The 21,603-nt window shown below is 44.5% G+C and overlaps 1 protein-coding gene across 1 annotated transcript in view; it reads right to left on the bottom strand.

Moving 5' to 3' along the window:
• The window catches only part of Ust (uronyl 2-sulfotransferase), a 256,159-nt gene extending 234,845 nt beyond the window's left edge, over positions 1–21,314 (bottom strand). Inside the window, exon 1 of the mRNA XM_042677320.1 lies at positions 21,032–21,314. Coding sequence (XP_042533254.1) covers positions 21,032–21,314 — 283 coding nt within the window. The remainder of the gene's footprint in view (positions 1–21,031) is intronic.
• Positions 21,315–21,603: the final 289 nt, after the last annotated feature.

Raw genomic sequence — 21,603 nt, 5'->3', positions numbered from 1 at the left:
AGATGTGGTGTGTGTCTGTGTGTGATTTAGAGTGTGTGTGACTGTGTGTCTGGATGTGGTGTGTGTCTGTGGGTGTGATTTAGGGTGTGTGTGATTGTGTGTGTTTCTGTGGGTGTGATTTAGGGTGTGTGGGTGTGTGTATGTGTCTGGATGTGGTGTGTGTGACAGTGTGTGTGTTTCTGTGGGTATGATATAGGGTGTGTGTGACTGTGTGTATGGATGTGGTATGTGTCTGTGGGTATGATTTAGAGTGTGTGTGACTGTGTTTCTGTGGGTGTGATTTAGGGTGTATGTAACTGTGTGTGTGTCTGGATGTGGTGTGTGTCTGTGTGTGATTTAGGGTGTGTGTGACTGTGTGTATGGATGTGGTGTGTGTCTGTGGGTGTGATTTAGGGTGTGTATGACTGTGTGTCTGGATGTGGTGTGTGTCTGTGGGTGTGATTTAGGGTGTGTGTGATTGTGTGTGTTTCTGTGGGTGTGATTTAGGGTGTGTGGGTGTGTGTATGTGTCTGGATGTGGTGTGTGTGACAGTGTGTGTGTTTCTGTGGGTATGATATAGGGTGTGTGTGACTGTGTGTATGGATGTGGTATGTGTCTGTGGGTATGATTTAGAGTGTGTGTGATTGTGTTTCTGTGGGTGTGATTTAGGGTGTATGTAACTGTGTGTGTGTCTGGATGTGGTGTGTGTCTGTGGGTGTGATTTAGGGTGTGTGTGTGTGTGTGTCTGGATGTGGTGTGTGTCTGTGTGTGATTTAGGGTGTGTGTGACTGTGTGTATGGATGTGGTGTGTGTCTGTGGGTGTGATTTAGGGTGTGTGTGTCTGTGGGTGTGATTTAAGGGGTATGTGACTGTGTGTGTATGTGAAAATGGTATGTGGACAGGGGTATGACGTGTCTCTGTAGGTGTAAGTATGACATGTGTGGATATAAAACACATACCTCTACTTCTTAGCACTTCCATTTAGAGCATTACACTTGAAAAATAAACTCTCTAGATACTTGTTATGGTGTTCCAAACATGAAAATGCACCATTTTCAAATTCATATAAATCCCAGTGAAATTAAAAGATATGGAAAGAAAATTAATTCCCAAATTATAGCTCACTTTATAATTGATTTCACCAGAGACCTTATTTTCCATAATTCTCTTTACAAAGTTCCTAACACATTTTCATGAGATCATAAACCCAAGAGAGCCTAAAATACGGCAAGATGCAGAAAGTTGCTGGATTGGAAAAGGAGGTTCTAGAAACACATTTAACAAAGCTATAGAAGGAAAACCAGGTAAATCAATTTCATTCTCTCATTGACAACTGCTATAAAACTGAAAATGTCCAATTTAAAAAAAAAAACTTCCAAGAGGTGTAATTTTGACACATTCACAGAACATTTGTCCAGAACTTCTCTTTCTGAGGGCAATATTGGTCCTAACTCCAGAAGTCCTGTTTAAGATGCAGTCCCCGGCAGCTACCCCAGACCCAAGCAGGCTACGCAGCCCTGGGACAAGACTGAACAAAACATGGCTGCTAAATCATCACCCACACCCCAAGTGTCAGTCACGTGCAATTTCTGTCCCTCAGGGACTTTAGCATCATGCAATTCGCTGTTCTCCTGTTTCTGCCAAGATTAAAGGTGGAGCAACCAGACCACATTGCTGTGCCTGTTCTACATAATCAAACCACAGAAAGCAAGAGGCTCCACCCACCCTGGCTCAGCTCCCCAGGGAAACACCATTTCTGGGAAGGTGGCTCAGTGGTGGGAAACACCATTTCGAAGCTGTAATTCCATTTTTTCCCTGTGTGTGTTTGTATGTATGTGTGACAGTACTGGGGTTTTAACTCATGGCCTCATACTCTCACTTGTCTTTTTCTGCTCAAGATTGAGCCACCCTCCACTTCTGTCTGTCTGCTGGTTAACTGGAGATAAGAGTCTGATGGACTTTCATGTCCAGGCTGGCTTCAATCTGTGGTCCTCAGTTCTCAGCCTCCTGAGTAGTTAAGATGACAGGTGTGAGCCTCTAGTGCCCTGCTCCAAGCTGTGATTTCTGATGACATGTTCCACCTTTAAAAAGGCCAGTGTCTGACACAGCCTCATGAAGAACATTTGACCATTATAATACCCTAAGATCTAATAAATGTCTTCCTTTGGAAGAGGCCATCGGTTCCTCACAAGCTGGACACGTTTTTGTCCCTATTTACCTTGGCTTCCAGAAAATTCAAACACAAACAGATCATTAAGCTATAACAACTACAAAAGAACAAAAACAAAAACAACCTCTCTCACTTCAGATGCATGTTATAATTGCTTTAATAAACCTGTTACACCCAATAAATACTAAACCCTGTGCACGTTCTCAAGGCTCAGGTCAGGCATGCATTCAAGTTTTGGCCTGCACCATTTCTTCCCTGCATAAGATGCATACCTTTATCCTCAAATCACAAGAGAATCATTTCTGGGATGATCCACCCACCTCCTACATCACAACCCAGTTCAATTTTCTGTAATCTAGCCTCTTCAGCTGCGTTTGGACCAAAGAGAAGATTGAGAAAACCATTCCTGATTTAAACAAAAGTGAATGCTAGCATCGGTGCAGATGACAGCACTGGGCAGGGTGGGAAGGCTATTGGTTCACAGGCAGCCACAGGCCTACAACTCTAGCACTCGGAACTTAGGGTAACTGGGGCCACTTGTAAGGAATCTTCAAGAATGCCACAGAGCCAGCACACCAATCACAGTCAGTGCCCAGTCATTTCCAAGCAGCAAGAAATTTTAGTTTCCATGCTAACTTAAATCTCTAAAAAAAGGCATCATCAAAGTGACAGAATTAACAAAACATAAACTCAAGATATATTGCAACCTAATCTAATAAAAAAAAAAAATGTAGCTGGGTGCCGGTGGCTTACGCCTATAATCCTAGCTACTCAGGAGGCTGAGATCTGAGGATCGCAGTTCAAAGCCAGCCCAGGCAAGAAAGTCCGTGAAACTCTTATCTCCAATAAACCACCAGAAAACCAGAAGTGGCGCTGTAGCTCAAGTGGTAGAGTGCTCGCCTTGAGCTGAAGAGCTGAGGGACAGCGCTCAGGCCCAGAGTTCAAGCCCCATGACCAACAACAACAACAAAAAAATACACTGGAGATTTTTCTTTCCATTTCAGCTAAGCAGAAAAAAAATAAACCCTTACCTCCTAACTGCTGCCCTAACAGGAAAGTGTCAGCACTGAGGCAAACACAAGACTCTATTAATACTAAATAGGTATCTGTAGGAGAAGGGCTGATAGTCCAGCTAAACTTTAGCAAGATGAAAGCCCCTTCAAAAGTCACTTCTCAAGCCTATTGGTGGTCCACGCCTATAATTCTAGCTACTCAAGGGGCTGAGATTCAGAGGAAATGGTTCAAGGTCAGCTGGGGCAGAAAAGTCTGAGAGACCATCTCCAATTAACTAGCAAAAACCTGGGCTGGAGGCCTGGCTGCAGTGTGAGAGACCCACTTGAGCAAGCAAGCAGAGTGAACACAAGGCCCTGAGTTCAAATCTCAGTACCAAGCAAAAATAAAGTTATTCTCATTAGAAGCTGGGTGCAGTGAGACACACCTGTCGTCCCAGCTATGAGGGAATAGAAAGAACACAGTCTAGACCAAAATAACTAAAAAGGCTGGAGGGCCTAGTTCAAGTGGTAGAGTACCTTCCCAGCAAATAGGAGGCCCAGCGTTGAACCCCACTCCCATCAAAGAAAGAAACTTTGGAATTTGCTTCCCTGTGGCATGGGGTGGGAATGAGACAGCTTGGTCCTCTCCTGGGTGCAGGCCTCCCCCCCCTCCCCCCCCCCCCCCCCCCCCCCCCCCGTCCTCCCATCCCCACAGCCGAGCTGCCAGGACTTCCTGTCTGCAGAACCTGCTCCACAGAGCAACGTTAGCAAGCCCCTGGTCAGGAAAGGAAGATGCTTTCTGGGGTTGTGCTTATGATCTGTAAATCACTGTGTGCTTCGGAGACCACATCAGACCCTGGGCCTATGCTCTTCCTAGGCTCCCATGGCTTCTTTCTGATGCCAGAGCTCTTTCTGAATTACAAAGCTGCTTTTGCTCTGTGGTCTGAAAATGTTCAGGGATTTCTCCACTGCATACTAGGTAAGATAACAGAAGTTCCTGCAGTATTTACATATTTTGTTTGGTTTGGTTGCCACAGTGTCTTGACATGTAGCCCAAGCTGGCCACAAATGCCATACCTCCTGTATTACCTCCCAGGTGCTGAGATTACAGACATATAGCACCAATCCCAGCCTCCGAATTTAACCTATTTAGCAGCCTGCCTTGCAGTTAACTCTCTTCCCTCCCTTTCCAGCCTTCCACCAACCATCCCAATGCTGACATCTCCAAAGAGATGGCCAGTGGCTCATCTTTGCAGATGCTGTTCCTCCCATTCAGAATACCTGTCAAACTCCTATTTATGCTTGAACACCCATCCTGTGAAGCCCTCTTCTCTGTAACACATGCCCTCCTCAGTGTACCCCAGGACATCTGAAAGAATCTCTGTTACTGAGGACATCTGTGTGGAATGATACATTTGCATATCTGTATCTGAGACTAAGTTAACAACTATTTTGACAATCGTTTCTTTGCCATTTTGGAAAGCATTAAAATCTGAAATGATCACAGGGTCAATAGAGAACTTCTTATCATTAGACTGCTCTTTGCAACTTAAAATAGTCAAGGGTCTCAGGAGATACAGAACATCCATTTTTAGTCTTTGGGACAAGAAGAGGAGAGGGGAGAAGACAGGAACCCCACACACTGGCTGCTGCATTCCTATACACCCATCTGCCACCTGCTCTGGCCAGACTCCTGTTTAAACTGAAGATGTGTGCTAGCCGATATAATAAATGCATCTTTTCACAGCATTCCAGGCAGGAGAATGCAAGATAGCATTCTCTTCGTAATCTGATGGTGGTTGTTCTAGAACAGAAAGGCTCCCTCTAAAGTTCCAGCAGAGGCTCAGAGAGGTGAAGTGAATTACCCAAGGTCACACAGCTGCATGGTGGTTAATGCCAGGAACGAGACAGAGGACTTCTGATTTGAAGCCCAACGTGCTGTTAACACTACACTGCCTCTGATCAGCTTAAACAGCCTGTTGGGCAAATCCATGGGAGAAAACTTCATTTCTAGAAAAGAATGCAAGTTTACTAGTTCATCGTGTGGGTCTTCAAATGTCCATTTTTCCAAATTGTGGTCCCTGAAGTCTTAGCAATATTCAAAAGAACTACTATCCATGGGGACTGAACATCTGGGAATCTAGCTGCTTATAAAACCTGTGGAATATATACACAATGAAATTCTATGCTTCCATCAGAACAGCACTGCCCCATTCATAAGGAAATGGAAAGACTTGGAAAAAAATTATACTAAGCGACATAAGCCAGACCCAAAGAGACATAGACCGCATGGTTTCCCTCATTTGTAATAACTAGAATGTGCCTATAAATCTTCAAGTTAACCCAATAAATAATAAAGGACAAATAATTACACTTGGACGTGATTAATTAAACAGTAGTCTATACATTTACACAGTGAGAACAAAGGAGGTTATTCTTAGGAGAGGATCCCAAGGGCTCAATAGCTATGTGCAGATGATCATATAAAATGATGCTTATCAAAATAAACTTAGTATACTGTTTGCAGATCTTTTTTTTTTCATTCTTTTTTCTTTGGTTTATTCCCTTCTGTCACTGTTTTTGATTGCTTACCATTTGATCTGAGGAGGGGAAGGGAAGCACAGAAATGATGGACGAAGGGTGAACCTATTCAGCAGGGAAACTCACTAGACACTATGTCGGAAATGAACTATACAGCTTTGGGGGAAGGGAAGATGGAGGGGAAAATCTGGGAAAAAATGAGGGACGGGGGTAACACTGTTCAAAAGGAAATGTACTCATAACCTGACTCATGTAACTGTAACCCCTCTGTACATCACCTTTACGATAACAGTTTAAAAAATAGTGTTAAAGTGAGAGCTTTCTCTGTCTGCAAATGTGGAGTCAGGCAAGGGTACAGATGCCAGGTGCACGTGGCTAACCAGAGGGCTGGATCCTTGCTTTCGACGTGGTAGGCATCCAGGAGGCTGAAGCCAGTTAAGTCTGCCCAGTCAGTTCTGCACTGGGACAACTCAGCAATGTGGACAGAGTATACACAATATAGGATCCACGGATGGGGGCACCAAAGTTCTTTTCAGAACTGAAAAACCAATGGGGGAGCTGGGAAACTCAGCCTAGGGCAGAGGCTGTGGAGGAAGGGCAGCAAGGGAGTCACAGAAGAGATGGGAAGGCTCAAGGGGGGTTGGAGTGATCTGGAGTCACCAACACCCAGCACCTCTCTCGCCGCTGCTTGATGAACATTTATTGAAGGAGGGAACTGCTATAGTGGGAAGAGATGACAGATGAAAGAGTGGAGGGCTGCCAGGCCTAATGCAAAGGATTGCTAGCATGTGAAAGCAATAGGAAAACACGTGTGTCTGATCCTTTGAATCCCCCTGATGTGAGACTTCAATGAAACATAAGCAAGATACAGTCTGAAATTAACCCAAACATCACCTACGATGTCCACAAGGTAGTGGGGCGGGGGGAGGCGGGACACAAAAGGGTGAAGATTTTGGCCCAGCAATGCATTATGCTCAAAAACAAATGAAACACCAAGATGGAAGGAAGCTTTCCCTGCAATCAAAGCATGTTCTAGTCACTTCTCTCTATGCAGCCCAGAAGTTCTAACAACCACATGCGTATGCACAAGACTATGCAAGGGTTCAGGTCAGGAAAAGAACATGTCCAACTGTATTCATCTCAAGACACACACACACATACATACACACCACACACACACACACACACACACACACACACACACACACACACACACACACTGCCCAGCCCTCCCCAGACAGAGAGACTGAAGGACTTACCAAATACAATATTGAGAAAGGGACAATCGCTGGGCCCTGGTGGCTCACACTTGTAATCATAACCACTGGGAAGGCTAAGATTGGAGAACTGAGGTTCAAAGCCAGCCTCAGGCAGGCAAAAAGTCAGAACTTGAAGCATGTCTCAACTGGTAGCACACCAGCCATGAATGAAAAAAAAAAGAAAAGGAAAAACAGGCAAGACCTTGAGTTCAAGCCCAAGTACTGGCATGTACACACATACATACACATGCATAGGCATGCATACACACACATACATACACATGCATAGGCATGCATACACATACATACATGCACATGCGTAGGTATGCATACACAAGTTGATTATCAAGCTACAAATGTATAAGACTCAAAATACCAATATACAAGACTGCAAATACCCTCCCCTCCATGTAGCTCTAGATAGCCTTTATCCAGGCGAGAACAGGCAATCTAAGAGTAGACATCACAGATGTCACCCGCAGCTCCTTCCCCTCCTTGCTTTCTGAGGACCTCTTCATTTCACACCGGGACTTAAAAGAATACAACCACAAACCCTTCAGATGCCCTGGATCGCTGCTCAGCAGGCAAACAAGAATAGCCTTTTAATCAGAGAGAAGCATAATGAAAAGAAAACAACCCTCCATCCTGTCATCTGCTAAAGGGAAGGAGTGAGGTTTAGAGTTCCCACTTCTGCACCATTCTTCCATCTTGTCCTCTTGTGCCTTCCACGGCTGTCAGTTACAGAACAGCTTGGAGAGCTCACCACACATTCCAGGAAAAAAAAAAAAAAAGCCAACGTTACCCACACTGCTTAAACCAGCTTCCCACTTGGAGGTTATGTCAACACTGCTCTCCTTTGGGCGATCTTCTACCCAGGAACGTCTTCCTCCGCCCACTAAGAAGTGGCCACACACAAGCTGGACCAGTCTGGCAAGGCTACAGGGCCAGGCAGCTCTGTCTAGCTGCTCATGCACATCCCTCCACCAGCTTTTGCTTGCTCCCCAATTGTCACTTTGTGGTGACTTCCCCTTCCCCCTTCAATGGGAAAAAATAATAATAACTTCCTCTTGAAGTTTCTGACTATGTGATTTTACAGACTTTTGGGGGGTGCACACGCAGGATGAATTCTGACACTAAAGCAGAATAAAATCGTGAGAGATCAACAAACATACTTCTATGAAACCAAGCAGCTGAGTCAGTTCCACCAGTATTCTGAGAGACTGAATGATCACTTGCAGGCAGGATGCTGGGCTCCAAGCATCTTCCTCACTCTGTGATGTCCTGGGCGATGGATGCTAGTTTCGATCTTCAGCCTCTGGCTGGCTGGGTGTGGCTCTGAAAGGGGCGGGGCCTCGAGGAGCTGGACCACATCTGCATGGAAGACCATGGGGTCCAGGGGCCGGCGAAGCAAGGTCCCTCACCTCTCAGCAAGAAAGCAGGGATGTGGCACAGCAGTTCTCAAAGGAAAATAGCTTCCAATCCAAGGACACTAGAACCTTCCTCAGTTCTTCAGGCCAGAGAAGGGCCATGGAAAGAGAGGAAAGCATGAAGCCATTTCACCCCTTCATCTGATCAGTGCTAGTTGGGGTATCGTCCGCTCTCCTGCTTCAACCATTTATCTCATGAGTGTATTTTCTTGTGAGGTCTTCATGTTTTTAAATATCTCCCTATCATTCAGATTTCCTTCTGAAACATCTGTCCCCAATCTGGGGGGTTTTTTTTGCTTTGTTTACAGAGTGTTATCATTCAGAAGGTTTGGCTCTTGTGTTCTGGGGGTTTTCCCTCCCCTTTGTTCCATCTCTTCTGACTCCAGAAGAGAAACTACTGGAAGACAGATCTAATTTTCTAGACAGAAGGTGTGTGTGTGTGCATGGAGAGGCAGATGACAGTCAACTTTGCATCAACTACTTAAAAGATTTAGCAAGTCCAAGAGACTATTGTAAGTCGCGGAAGTCAATGGGAGTTAAAGGAAGGAGCTGAGACCGTAAGAGCTCTTTTGGCCACTGGATTTGTCAGCACAGAATGAGACGGCAGAGAAAGTTTCTCTGAATTGCACAACTGCTTCATCTGGCCTTATTTCTCTTTCTCCTCATCATATCTTGACACTGAATTCTAAAAAACCGTCTTACCCTATTTTTCACTGCCTTCTCAGGGACATTCTGCTTTCTAGAACTTTCTAGAGCAATATTTTACCCTCTTATTGTCCATTGTAGGGGAAATTGGTGGACCCAAGGGGTCCACCAATTTAAATTAAATTTAAAATTAAAATTTAAAATTAAAATTGCTGCCAATTTTAATTTAAACTTCTTTTTTTTCCTTCTTTTTTTTGGGGGGGAGGGAGTATGAATGGTAGTGCTGTCTGTCAGTACCAGCACTCAGGAGACTGAGGCAGGAGGATTGTGAGCTCAAAACCAGGTTGGGCTGAATAGAAAGACACTGTCCTTCTCCTAAAGAAAAAAAAAAGTAAAACCTCAATTAAAACTTGTAAGGCCCTAAATGACTTGCTGTGTTCTACATACTTGAGTCACTAGATTCCTGTAGTCTTTTTATTTTTTATTTGTATATGACAGTATTAAAGCTTGAACCCCAGGACTCATGTTCTCACTCTTGGCTTGAGTCACATCTAGTTCACTATTTTGCTGGTTAATAGAATATGGAATCCTGTGAAGATTTCTGTCCAGTCTGGCTTTCAGTTGCAAACCTCAGATCTCAGCTCCTTGAGTATCTATGATTAAAGGGATGAGCTACCAGTACCTGGTACAGTCTTTTAACTATGCATTAAAATGAAAATTTCTCCCTGGAGATATATATGAACATTACCTAGAGAATATGTTTTTTTACTCCTGACCACTAGGATATATTCCCAGGCTGAAAGTCATGTCCATTAGAAAACCCTCCTTCCACCAAGAGTTCTAGAATTCTTCCTAGATCTAATCAAACTCTCTGGATTTAGAGATAAAGAAACTGAAGTCTTGGGGCCTCGGTGACCTCATGATACTAACCACTGAACTACTACTGGTCAGGTTCCAGATCCAGGGTGACTTCCTTCCCAGCACCCACCCAGCTCTGCCTGACAGTTCAGCTTATCCAATGGGAAGGCAGCTCTTCCAACAGCCTGTGAATCAAAGAAGCACCTTCTGAGCTAGAATGGCAAGGCCATCATTTTTTAAGGCTCTCAAACAACATTAGCTTTCTATCAACTAATATAAAATCGGCATTTGCTCTCAAATGCTCAAGTTACACAGATACATGGCTCTGGCTTGTGTCCATGCTCAGGTCAAAGGCAGCTCAAGGCCACACAGAGAAAGCAGAAGCAAGCAGGCTTGTGAGAACTTGACAAAGATGTCATCTGCTTGCATGGCTTACAGCCTTTTACCCGATTTCCAGGAAACTAGGAACTTCCAACATAAGGAACTAGGAAGTGTTTATGCTGATCAACATGATGGCTATGCCACCATGAGAAAGTTCTAGGCCCAGTCACAGTGTAAGTCTGGTATCATAGTTGCTGTAAACTTAAGGGTCTATCTTAGGGGTCATCAGTCCAGTCCTGGAATATCCAGCCTCCCAGAAAGTCAGCATATTCCCTTAACACTGCCGAGGAACAAATAATGTACAGAAAGTTAAAACAGAGGAAGGCAGCCAGCACAAAGAATGTGTTATTTGAAGACTGTAGGAAGAAGAAAGAAAGTTTGTATGTATGGATAATTAACAGGGCAAATGTCTGAAACTTGTTAGCTATTGATGGCCTTTGTCAATCTCAGGGAGATAAGATAAGCTACAGAAATACTAGCTAGGTAATTTCACATTTCTGGGTAAAATTGGAGAACTAGTCATCAGTGAATTTGTACACACCCACTAGTAATGGTAAGACTCTGTGTGTGTGTGTGTGTGTGTGTGTGTGTGTGTGTGTGTGTGTGTGTGTGTGTGTGTATTAAATGAAGAGGCAGTCAGAAAGTAGAAAAGAAAAGGGTAAAAAAAAATTGACACTGTGGAATTTGAATGTCAAGACCTGGGACAGATAATTACCCTGTAAGACAACAATTATTAATTGTATTGTACAGATCAAAATACTTAAGTGTCAGAGAAATTAAGAATCTGTTTGGGCTCTCCCAGCTGGCATGTGGTAACAGGGCTTCCTACCCAGATCTCTTTCTACCACAAAACCTTTATTCTTTCTGATATTTCTGACACTCAAAAGGCCTTGAATGAAGATTTGTTGAATGATCAAACACAGGAATTTCTCAAAATATTTGCCTTTTTCTTTTCTTTGAGATCATGAAAGTTGAACTCACTGACCTGGTTTAAAAAAAAAAGAAATCAATGGTGCTCCAGACATGCTGTATGGTTAAATAAAATTGTATATTTTAATCATCTGTCAGGGATGGGACTATAACTCAGATGTAGAGCATAGGCTTTGTATGAGCAAGGCCTTGGGTTCGATCTCCAGTGATGCAAAAATAAAATGAAATAAAAATAAACAAGTAAACCATCTATCAATGAATAAAGAGCCAATCAAAGCTATAATGTAAAGAATTGTGGTTGATATCTTCTACCAAACAAAAGTAAGTGGATTGGTACATTGGGACCTAATTGTATGATCTAGTCCTTGTATGGCAACTCTTAGCTAATACCTACTGAGTCACCATTTCATCAATCACATAATCTCCTGGCATCACCTCCTCAAAGACTTAATCGTACTGTCTAAAGCTGGATATCATTAAGTAGCTCATACCTATAACTGTAGCTACCCAGTAGGCTGAGATCTTTGGACTATATCATAGTTCAAACCTGGCACCATCTCACGGACTTTCAGGAAAGTCCATGAGACTCTTATTTCTAATTAATCACCAAAAAACTGGAAGTGGAATTGTGGCAGAGCACCAGCCTTGAGCAGCAAGTCTAAGGACAGCATCAAGACCCCGAGTTCAAGCCCCAGTCCTGGCACAAAAAGGAAGGAAGGAAGGAAGGAAGGAAGGAAGGAAGGAAGGAAGGAAGGAAGGAAGGAAGGAAGGAAGGAAGGAAGGAAGGAAGGAAGGAATGGATCTTGGTCTAATTTTACACAAATTGCTACACTGACCTAAAGAAAGAAACTCCCAAAACAACTAGGCTGGAGTTCAGAAAAATGACAAGAAAGAAGTTGGTATTCTAGTCATATACAGCCAAATTGCTAAACAGATCTTAAGTATTCATAATTCCAGAGGATTCTACAAACATAATTCCAGATTCCCAAGATGAGAGGTAGACAATTATCCCAGAGTGCAGAGAGACATGTTTATGGAGCTCTATGTCATAGGTGATTTTATTATATGTGCTGCCACATTGGCTTCAAACAGCATAGAAGAGCTTGGCTGAAGATAGCAATTGAGCTGGTCTTTCCTGGCAGATTCTTACTTCATATAGATCCAATAAGCAGAGATTTGGAATCTTAGCAAGGGATAGTCTACATGGGAAACATATTAAGTCAATAATTCCTTCCTAGGGCCTATACAGGGCACCCAGGAGAAGTGGAAGAGAAGAGATAGGAGATGCTGAATTCACACACACACACCCCTTCAAGAAGCTAGCCAAGAAATCATCACAATACCAGAAACAAAACTTCAGAAGGGTTGTTGGAATGACTCCTACAGGAACTTGGTGCTCCTAATTGAGTCTTTAGCTTCATTTAACAAATACGTTTCAATGCAACAAACAGCCCAGGGATGCTAGCAGAATCAAAGATGGGCAGTGTGACAATAACAGTGAGCCGCTGGCTATCTTTGGGAAATTATAGACAACCAATATAAAACCTGAGTCAGACCAGGAAGTACTGCATACCTTCAATACCACAGCTAAGTGCCTGGTCATCCTGAATATGAGAGTTACAAATTTTGTATCAAGGTTCAGCATCCAACTCTGTATTTTAATCCTCTTCTTTTAATCATTTATATTTTCAAAACTGAAAAATTATTTTTTTAACACTTGTAGAAAATTAACTAGAAACACATGTGAGAAATATGGCAACCATAGACTTGTTCTACAGAATATAGCATGATGTGAACACAATGTGAGTTAATTGCATATGAATTCCCATTTTCCAAGAATGCCCCAGATTGCCTTGGTAGCTTCACAGCACATTGTATAAGGAAAGTAACGTAGCCAATTTTTTACCCCGCTGAGCTCATCAGCTCCATTCTAGTGACAAATACAAAGGCAAAATACATCCCCTTGTTTCATAATCTGCAATTCAAAAATGGCTACATTCACAGTCCATGTGCAAGCTACTGTTCTCTTTGTGGCATCTCTAAAATATAAGTGCTAATTATCCAGGTATATATCAGAACTGAATGCATTCTACCATTGGTTATATTCAAAGTAAATCAGTACTGTAAAACAAGTCTCCCAAGATTCTTTGGAAAGGTTCTTTTCTTCAAAGATTGATTATTAGGATTTTATTTAGGCTTCACTATATATCTAGATACTGTATCTTACAGTTGAAAGACTAAGGTACAAAACTAATTTCCAGCTCCTTACAAAGGTATGTGTCTGTTAAACAGAGCACAATATATAATGGTACTGTGTTAAATCGCTACCATCCTTTCCAACCTCAAAATTAACAGCAAAACAATGTGCCTAGTAAGGGTCTAATATCCAGAATATACAGTTCAATAACTAAAACAAACAACCCATTTCAAAAGTGGGCAAAATATAGGATCTTTTTTTCCAACAAAAAAAAATACACAAATGGCCAAGAAACACATGAAAAGATGCTCAATCTCATTAATCATTAGAGTAATTCAAAACACAGCCACAAGAATAGACACACACTCGTTAGGATGGCAACAATTTCATAAAACAGCAGATAGGAAGTGCTCGTGGATACTGAGGAATTCCAATTTCTTATACATTGTTGGTGGGGCTTGAACACAGTATAGTCACTGTGGATACAGCCTGGCAGCTCCGTGGCAAATTCAACACAGATCCAGTGCCTCCATTCAATGCTTTATAGCTAAAAGAAAAAAAAAATGAACCAGGCAAAGGTGGCTCACGGGGGTATTCCTAGATACTTGAGGCCGAGATCTGAGGATCACAGTGTAAAACCAGCCTGAGCAAGAAAAGTCCTTGAGACTCTTAGCTCTAATTAACCAGCAAAAAAGCTGGAAGTAGAGTTCAAGTGACAGAGCACTAACCTTGAGCCAAAAAGCTAAGGGACAATGCCCAAGCCCTGAGTTTAAGCCCCAGTACTAGCATAGGAGCGTACACACACACACACACACACACACACACACACACACACACACACAAATAAAACAAGACCAAAAACAAACTCTGTCAATTAAAACCTGTCTACAAGTGTTCAGAGCAGCCAAAAGGTAGGCACCTGAATGACCATTCACGGACAAATGGAAAAGAAACTGCGGTATACTTTCTAAGAAAAACTACTACTATGAACTATTATCCAGCTATAAAAAGTAAATTAGGTAGATGCCATATTACTGGTTAATTGAAAACACTATGCCAAGTAAAAGAGGCCAACAGCAAAAGACTACCTTTGCATGATTTCATGTCTAAGACAAGTCAGAATAGTGAAAGCTAGAGAGACCAAAAGTAGATTTGTGTTTGCTTAGGGCTGGGGGTGATGGTGCACTAGCGGAGTGAAAGTTTCCGGGTACCCAGTTTTTCCTTGTGATGAAACATTTTATGTGGTGTTCTGGGGATGCAAATGACTAGGGGAATGGCTACACATATGTAGGACCTAAAAAACCACTGACATCTATTTAAAATCCCTAAACAGACAAATGATACAATATGTGAATCTTATTCAGTACCAAATACTGAAATAAACTTCATATGGAATATCCTTGCATGCTTCTGACTTTTACAAATAATACTTCTTATGAAAGGTTATTATTCTGTCTCTGATATACAAATAAAAGGTCTAGGTAGATTTCTGTCTAGAGGTGAGTTTTTGTAATACACATAAATAAGGTATGACAAAATATGTTTGTGCTTGCTTCTCTCCACACCAACAATACAATACCAAAAAACAAACAAGCAATAACTTTTAATAATTTGAGTGTCTGCAATCCATCAAATAAGGTGTTTTTCCACTGTTCATCTCTGAAACCCATCAGTAGGGCTGCAAGGCAAACTACCGTTTCTGCTCTTTGTTTCCCCCTGGAGAAGCAAAAGATACCATTTCCCTTCAGATTGAAAAGACCTGACCACTTTATTTCTAGTGTTTCCAAAACAAAACCCACCAGTATCTTAAACTCGGATCAATGCCAAGGAATTTGAAGAAAGACAGTATACAAATGATTCATATTTATGTAGGTTTTTCAACAATTCCTACTAAGACCAGTCTACGTTAACAACAGTTTACAAGGCAGAGTGCTTTTCTCCATTCATACTACATGTTTACAGGATGGACACCATAGTCAAATGCGTTTTCTGTCTTTTTGCTCACAGTGCTTCTGTGTCCCCAACCCACCCTCTGAGATAAATTTGCAGCTATGAACAAGGATGTCATTTTTCCTATGCCAACAACATCTATTGATAACATCATATTCTATGCATTCATTTCCTAGATTGCTGTGTGGAGCCTAAAGTACTAGAGTTGAACTGTGTGTGATGTGGGAGGGTGTGTAGAAGAAAAATAAAATTGGGCTTTTAAGGTTCTGAGAAACTTTTGGAACAGATCTGAATTCCTATTTTGTCCTTAAATTTATGTAAACTTGGAGAATTATAAATTCAATCCAACAACATTGTTTCATCTTCTGACTCTAAATTTCTAGGATCATAATACATAGAAAGATGGGCAATTCTGAAAACGGAGGCACTCTATCTCCGTGTAAAATGACATAAATTAAAAATGGAATGAAAAGCCCATCAACTGAAGATCAACCCAACAAACTAAACCCTCATAAAGGCTGAATCGCATACCAGTGCTAAATCACTGAAGCCTGCACCTTCCATAAGACAGTACTGAGCCATCTGGCTCATTCTGTTTATGTCAATTTAAAGAGTGTCAGGGCCCAGAAGTAATAAGACTACTGACAGATAGGCTGTGTCATCCCTAATTTCTCTTTATGTATTTATTGTTTAAGTTATCTTTTAAGTAGTTATACAAAGGAGGTGCCATATATCAAAAGTTTATGAACACAATGCATCTTGATCACTGTCACCGATTCAACATGCTCACCTCCTTTTGCCCCACCCCTTTTCTTATTTTCTTAATTTTGTGGTATATTATATAATAAATTCTTGATGGCATTTCCCTCCCCTTCCCCCCTCTTCACCTAATTTCTGAGGAGTAGGTCAGGAGGGTTTTTGTTTTTGCCTGTGTGTTTTGGGGCCCACACTGGGGCTTGAACTCAGAGTCTTGCACACTAGCTTAGTTTTTTCACCAAATTCTGAGCTCCGCCACTTAAACCACATCTCCACTTTCAGCTTTTTGCTGGTTAATTGGAAATAAGTCTCCCAATTTTGTCTGCCTAGGCTGGCTTTGAACTTTGATCCTCAGCTCTCAGTCTCCTGAATAGCTAGGATTACAGGCGTGAGCAGTAGCACCCTGCTGGGGGGAAGGGGGGGTAGGGAGTTACTAATTCCTTTTTGTTCATTTTTCTCTAGCAAATCAGTTTAAATACCACTGTTAAAAAAAAAGATTTCACTGCATTGGAAAGCCTTAGGTCTCCAACATTCACACACAGCATTTGCTGCGTTTATTCTTTACCCTAGGAAATGGTTTCTGTTCTTCTCCCTTGGCCTGTTTGTGGGGAGGGGGCAGCTAGATCAGGACAACAATTATCTCTGTCCAGTTCCCACCCCCTGTCTCCCCTTCCTTCCTCTTTTCAGATCTGTCACTGCAGGAAATGTACTTTAGTAGAACATACTCTGCTCTTCCCCAAACTGCCTGGAAGAAGGAACTGATTGCCCAGACTGCTGTGAGGAAGAAAGGCATCATTACTGTCTCTGGTCTCTTCCTTCCTCACATTTGACTTTCTGGCTGCCCACCTGGCTCACTTCTTGACTCCCCAAACCATGGGAAGGCTAATGCCAGCTAAAGGCTGCAGCCGCTAGCTGGTCCTTCCCCCAAACAGAGGGGCAAGTGATGAACCAGATGTATTTGTAAAAGTCAAAATTAACAGTAAAACCGTGACATGGCCTTTAAACTCCTTTAACTCAGCCCTCAAGTGCAGCAGTGGTGCACGCCTGTAATCCTAGCTACTCAGGAGGATGAGATCTGAGGATCAAGGTTTGAAGCCAGCCCAGGCAGGAAAGTCCATGAGACTCTTAACTCCAAATAGCCACCTGAAAGCCAGAAGTGGAGCTGTGGATCAAGTGTATAGAACTAACCTTGAGGAAAAAAAGCTATGAGACAGTACCCAGGTCCTAAGTTCAAGCCCCAGTACTGGCACCAAAAACAAACAAAAAAGCCAGTCATCTGTCTCACTTATTCCTCTCAAATACCCGGGAAGACACTTGAAAGCAATACATTACTCTCGAACAAAGACTCCCCAACTTTAGCTTCACCAGGATCTGTTGGAAGACTTGCTAAGGTAACCAGGCCAAGCCCTAGGCTCAGATTCACTCTGCAGGTCCTAGAAGGTATTTTAGAACCTATGTTTGTAACAAATTGCTAGGTAATGTTAATGCTGCAGGTCTGGAGACTCACACTGAGAACTCAGAACCCAGACACAAAGCAATTGCTAGAGAAATAGCCCAGCCCAGGAGTTGCAATTCCACTGAGCTTCCCTACCAGCTGCCATGACCCTGGAACCGACAGCAAGAAAGCGAGCGTGCAGAAGAGTGCAGCTCTCTAATCCAGGGAGACAGCTGAGCAGGTAAACCAGCGACTTGGATCAATTACCTTCTTTGCTGCCCCCTCAAGATGCTAAGAGTAAAAGTATCAAGAAAGTAGAAGTGACATTATAGAACAAACACCCTGATCTTTTAGCCAATGGGCAATTTAGGCTCCCATTTGCATCTTGGCCGTGTTTCCATTTTCTCTCTTAACACATAGTGCTCTGCAGTACTGGAAATGGATAGATTTGGGTATAAGCCCTGCCTTAGTTGCTGTGTGGGTGTCCCCTGTGCTAGTTAGCTTTCCAGGGCCACCACAAATACCTGGGATGAATCTAGTTATAAAGAGAAATGGTTTATTTGGACTCCTGGTTTTAGAGATTCATGTCTGATTGGCCTTCGATTGTTTTGGGCTTGTGGTAACACAGTAGATCTGTGGCAGGAGCACACACGTGGTGGCAAAGCCCCTTTCACCTCATAGTTGGCTATAGAAAGAAAGAGACCAGCATCCCATAATCCCCTTCCAGAAGGGGCCCAGGCCCAATGCCCTAAAATCTCCCGATAAGCCCCACCCCCTTAAGGTTTCTACCACCTTCCAATAGCACCAAGCTGAGGGTCAACCCTTCACACCTGAGCCTTGGAGGGTCATTCCAGATCCAAACTACATACAGCCTCTTCAGACTTCTTTGCACTCCTTTTCCAGTATCAAAAATGGAGAAAATAAGAAGATCTACAAATATGGCAAATGTGAGAATTAACTTCCATTCTGTGTGTGACACAATAGGTGTCTTACCATGAATACCCCTTGATATGATAGGTTCACCCATTAATTCAGCCAATAATGATCAAGAAGCTACTACGTATTAAATGCATAATGCTGCCAAGATATATGAAAGCTATGATTAGTAAAGAAAAGTATTTGGCATAAATATTATTTTATGTGGAAAATTTTGACTTAATACACACACATACTTATCAGAAGAACTTGCCTTCAAATTTGGCTAAGGCAACTGAGAGGATGTGTTAATTTAACCACAAATTGTGTTTGGATAGACACTAAAATAACAGAATGGAAGAAAATTGGAATATAGTTCTGCAGATACCTTGGCCTGGTCTTATGCTAAAGACCACAAACTCACTTTACCCAAAAACTATTATTTTCTTTATGTAACAGAACAACAAACACTTTTGGCCCAGGCAACCTTATTTTCAGTGCACAAAGATGTTACTTTTAACCCCTCCAGTCAGTCACAAACCTAGCTAGCAATAATAGCAACAATGTTCTCTTTTTCAGGTAAAGTTCCTCCCCCCACTCCCCACCCCCCCCACCCCCCTCCCCACCCCCCACCCCACCCCTGCTTTTTTTTTTAACTTAGGGCCTCACACTTGCAAGCTCTACCACTTAGATCATGTCCCCTGTCATTTGTGCTTTAGTTATCTTTCAGACTGGCTCTTGTATTTTCCCCCATGTGAGTCTTCACCAAGATTCACTTCCTGTATAGCTAGGATTATAGGAGCACAGTACCGTGCCTTGCTTCTTTGTTGCAATTGGGTCTTGCCAAGGATGGCTAGAATCACTATCTTCCCATTTCCACCTCCCAAGTAGCTGGGATGACTGGTATAAAACACAGTGCCAGACTTCAAAGGTTCTTGATTTAATCCTTTAGTGCCTTTGCTTCCTCCAAGAAGGGTACTGGGATTCATAAAACTTTAGGGGCGGAGGGGCTATTTTAAAGCAACTGCTCATTTTATCATGAAAAACCAAGGCTGTGCAGTTGGCATCTCGCCCAGAGCCAAGAGCTCTCAAGAACAGAGGACACAGATGTCTCAAAGCCCCATCCAGCGCTCTCTTCCCTGTACTACTTACTACCCTCCATGGATTGTTTAAAAGAAACTCATTACAAAAAGAAAAAAAAAAATCGATGATCAGGTTCAAGGAGACAGACTTCACCATTTCATGGTTTACCTCTCAGGGTTAGTTAACAAAGATTGCTATTTATGGAAGGCTATAAGTTGCCTTTGGGCCAAAGCAGGTATCAGGTAGCTGCGGAAGCAACAAGAGACTTCACTGAACTGGGGGAGAAAGTATTACCTCTTTCCCACCCTTTATAAAAATCAAAGGCTATAAACACTGCCCTTTGGATATCAACTGTGGACAACATTTCTCTCTCAAACATCCTGAAAAAAAAAATAGTGCTCCCAAGTTTTTACCGAGAGGATAATGCAACTTTAAAATCTGAGCTTTTCTATATGGGGAAACATTCTTTATCTCTTTGTATTTCCAAATCTTCTACATTGGAAACTTCACCCGTGTGGTTTGCCCTTCTTTCCAAATGGTGTGCTGTCTAGATCTGCGGTCTCGACGGCAAGCCTCCAGCTGACTGGGGTCCCTTTGTCCATTCTGTCCCCAGCACCCCTGCGGTCATCATTTTGGCTCCCATTCAGCGAGTGACAGGTGTTCAAGCGTCCCGCAGGTTCATCTCGGATATTCTCAATCAGCTGGCTCCCCCAGGCTCTCCCCGAAACCCTGCACGACCTCTCCTGGCCCCGCAGACCTTGCAAGGATTGCATCTTCCGGTGTGCGCGCATCCCCGGGACCTGGGCGTGCGCTTGGCACCCAGACTCCCAAGCCTAGGTGATCTCGAGCCCACCAACCAACCACAATTTAAAACAAACAAAAGTTGATTAAGGACGCGCACAGCACTGAAGATCGACACTCCGGCCCGGCTGTCACACACCTCCGGACGGCCCCAGGTCCCTCGGGCGCTGCCCCGCGTCACGGTCGCCAGGGCTGCCCTGGGGACCAACCCGCCCGCAGGGACGACGTGCGTGCGTGGGGCCCATCGGGGGAGCTGGCAGGCCGGACGGGGATGGGGGGTCGGCGGGACCGGAGAGGGGCTAAACCCGCCAGTACACACGAGAGCGCGGGACAGGATGATTTGATGGAGGGGACGCGTGGCCAGTCGGGAGGACGCACGCGCGCGCACACACACACACACACAAACATACACACTCACACACGCGTCCACCCAGCCCCAGGTGCAGCGCCAGTGTGGAGGGGGCGAGGAGGACGGGTACGCGGTGTCGAGTCCGGGGATGCCTGCTGGGGTCCCCTCAACCCAGACACCCCCACGCGCGCACTCCTGGGGGGGGGAGGTGGAGAGGTCACAGGCGCCCCGGGCGGCTGCCTCGACGGCTGCTCGCGGGCATCCGACCCGGGATCGGGGTGACGGCACCAGGAATCCCCGCGTCTTCCCCGGGGCCACCACTTGGCCACGGGCGCCGGCCTGGCGCCTGCCGCCCCTCCTTACCCAAATACTGCCGCAGGTCGAGCAGGAAGCGCGGGGCTCCTCCGCCGAGCTGGTAGAGGAGCGAGCCCAGGCAGAAGAGCAGCAGCGTGGCCATGCAGAAGGCGTAGTCCCGGAGGGAGAAGCGCAGGAAAGGCAGCGGCGGGACCCGGCGCTTCCAGCCGCCCAGGCCCGGAGGGGCGCCCCCCGCGGGGGCCGCATGGGCTCGGGGGGCCGCGCCGCCGCCGCCGTCAACGCCGCCGCTGGGGGGCTGCAGCTGGCCGGGGGGCTGCTGCTTCTTCTTCATCGCCTGCTCCGCCCGCCGGCCCGGGCCAGGAAGAGGGCGTCCATCCGCCGCCACCGCCGCCGGGACAGCGCGGCCGGCCGGCTGCACATGGGCCGGGGGGGACGAGAGGGGGACGGGGAGGGGCGCAAGTTGCCGGGCTCAGGAGACTTTCCCGGGCATGGTCCCCCCGCCGCCTGCCGCCTGCCGCCTGCCGCCGCCGCCGCCGCCCGGGCGGCCGAGCCGCTCCGCCCCGACTCGCGGGGGCGCTGCCGGCGTCCGTCCCCGCCCGGCCCCTTAGCGCCCCCGCGCC

The sequence above is a fragment of the Dipodomys spectabilis genome, unplaced genomic scaffold (genome assembly GCF_019054845.1).
Source record: "Dipodomys spectabilis isolate Male_0828 unplaced genomic scaffold, ASM1905484v1 ptg000001l, whole genome shotgun sequence".
NCBI lineage: Eukaryota > Metazoa > Chordata > Mammalia > Rodentia > Heteromyidae > Dipodomys > Dipodomys spectabilis.
This window is presented reverse-complemented; position numbering and strand designations above follow the sequence as displayed.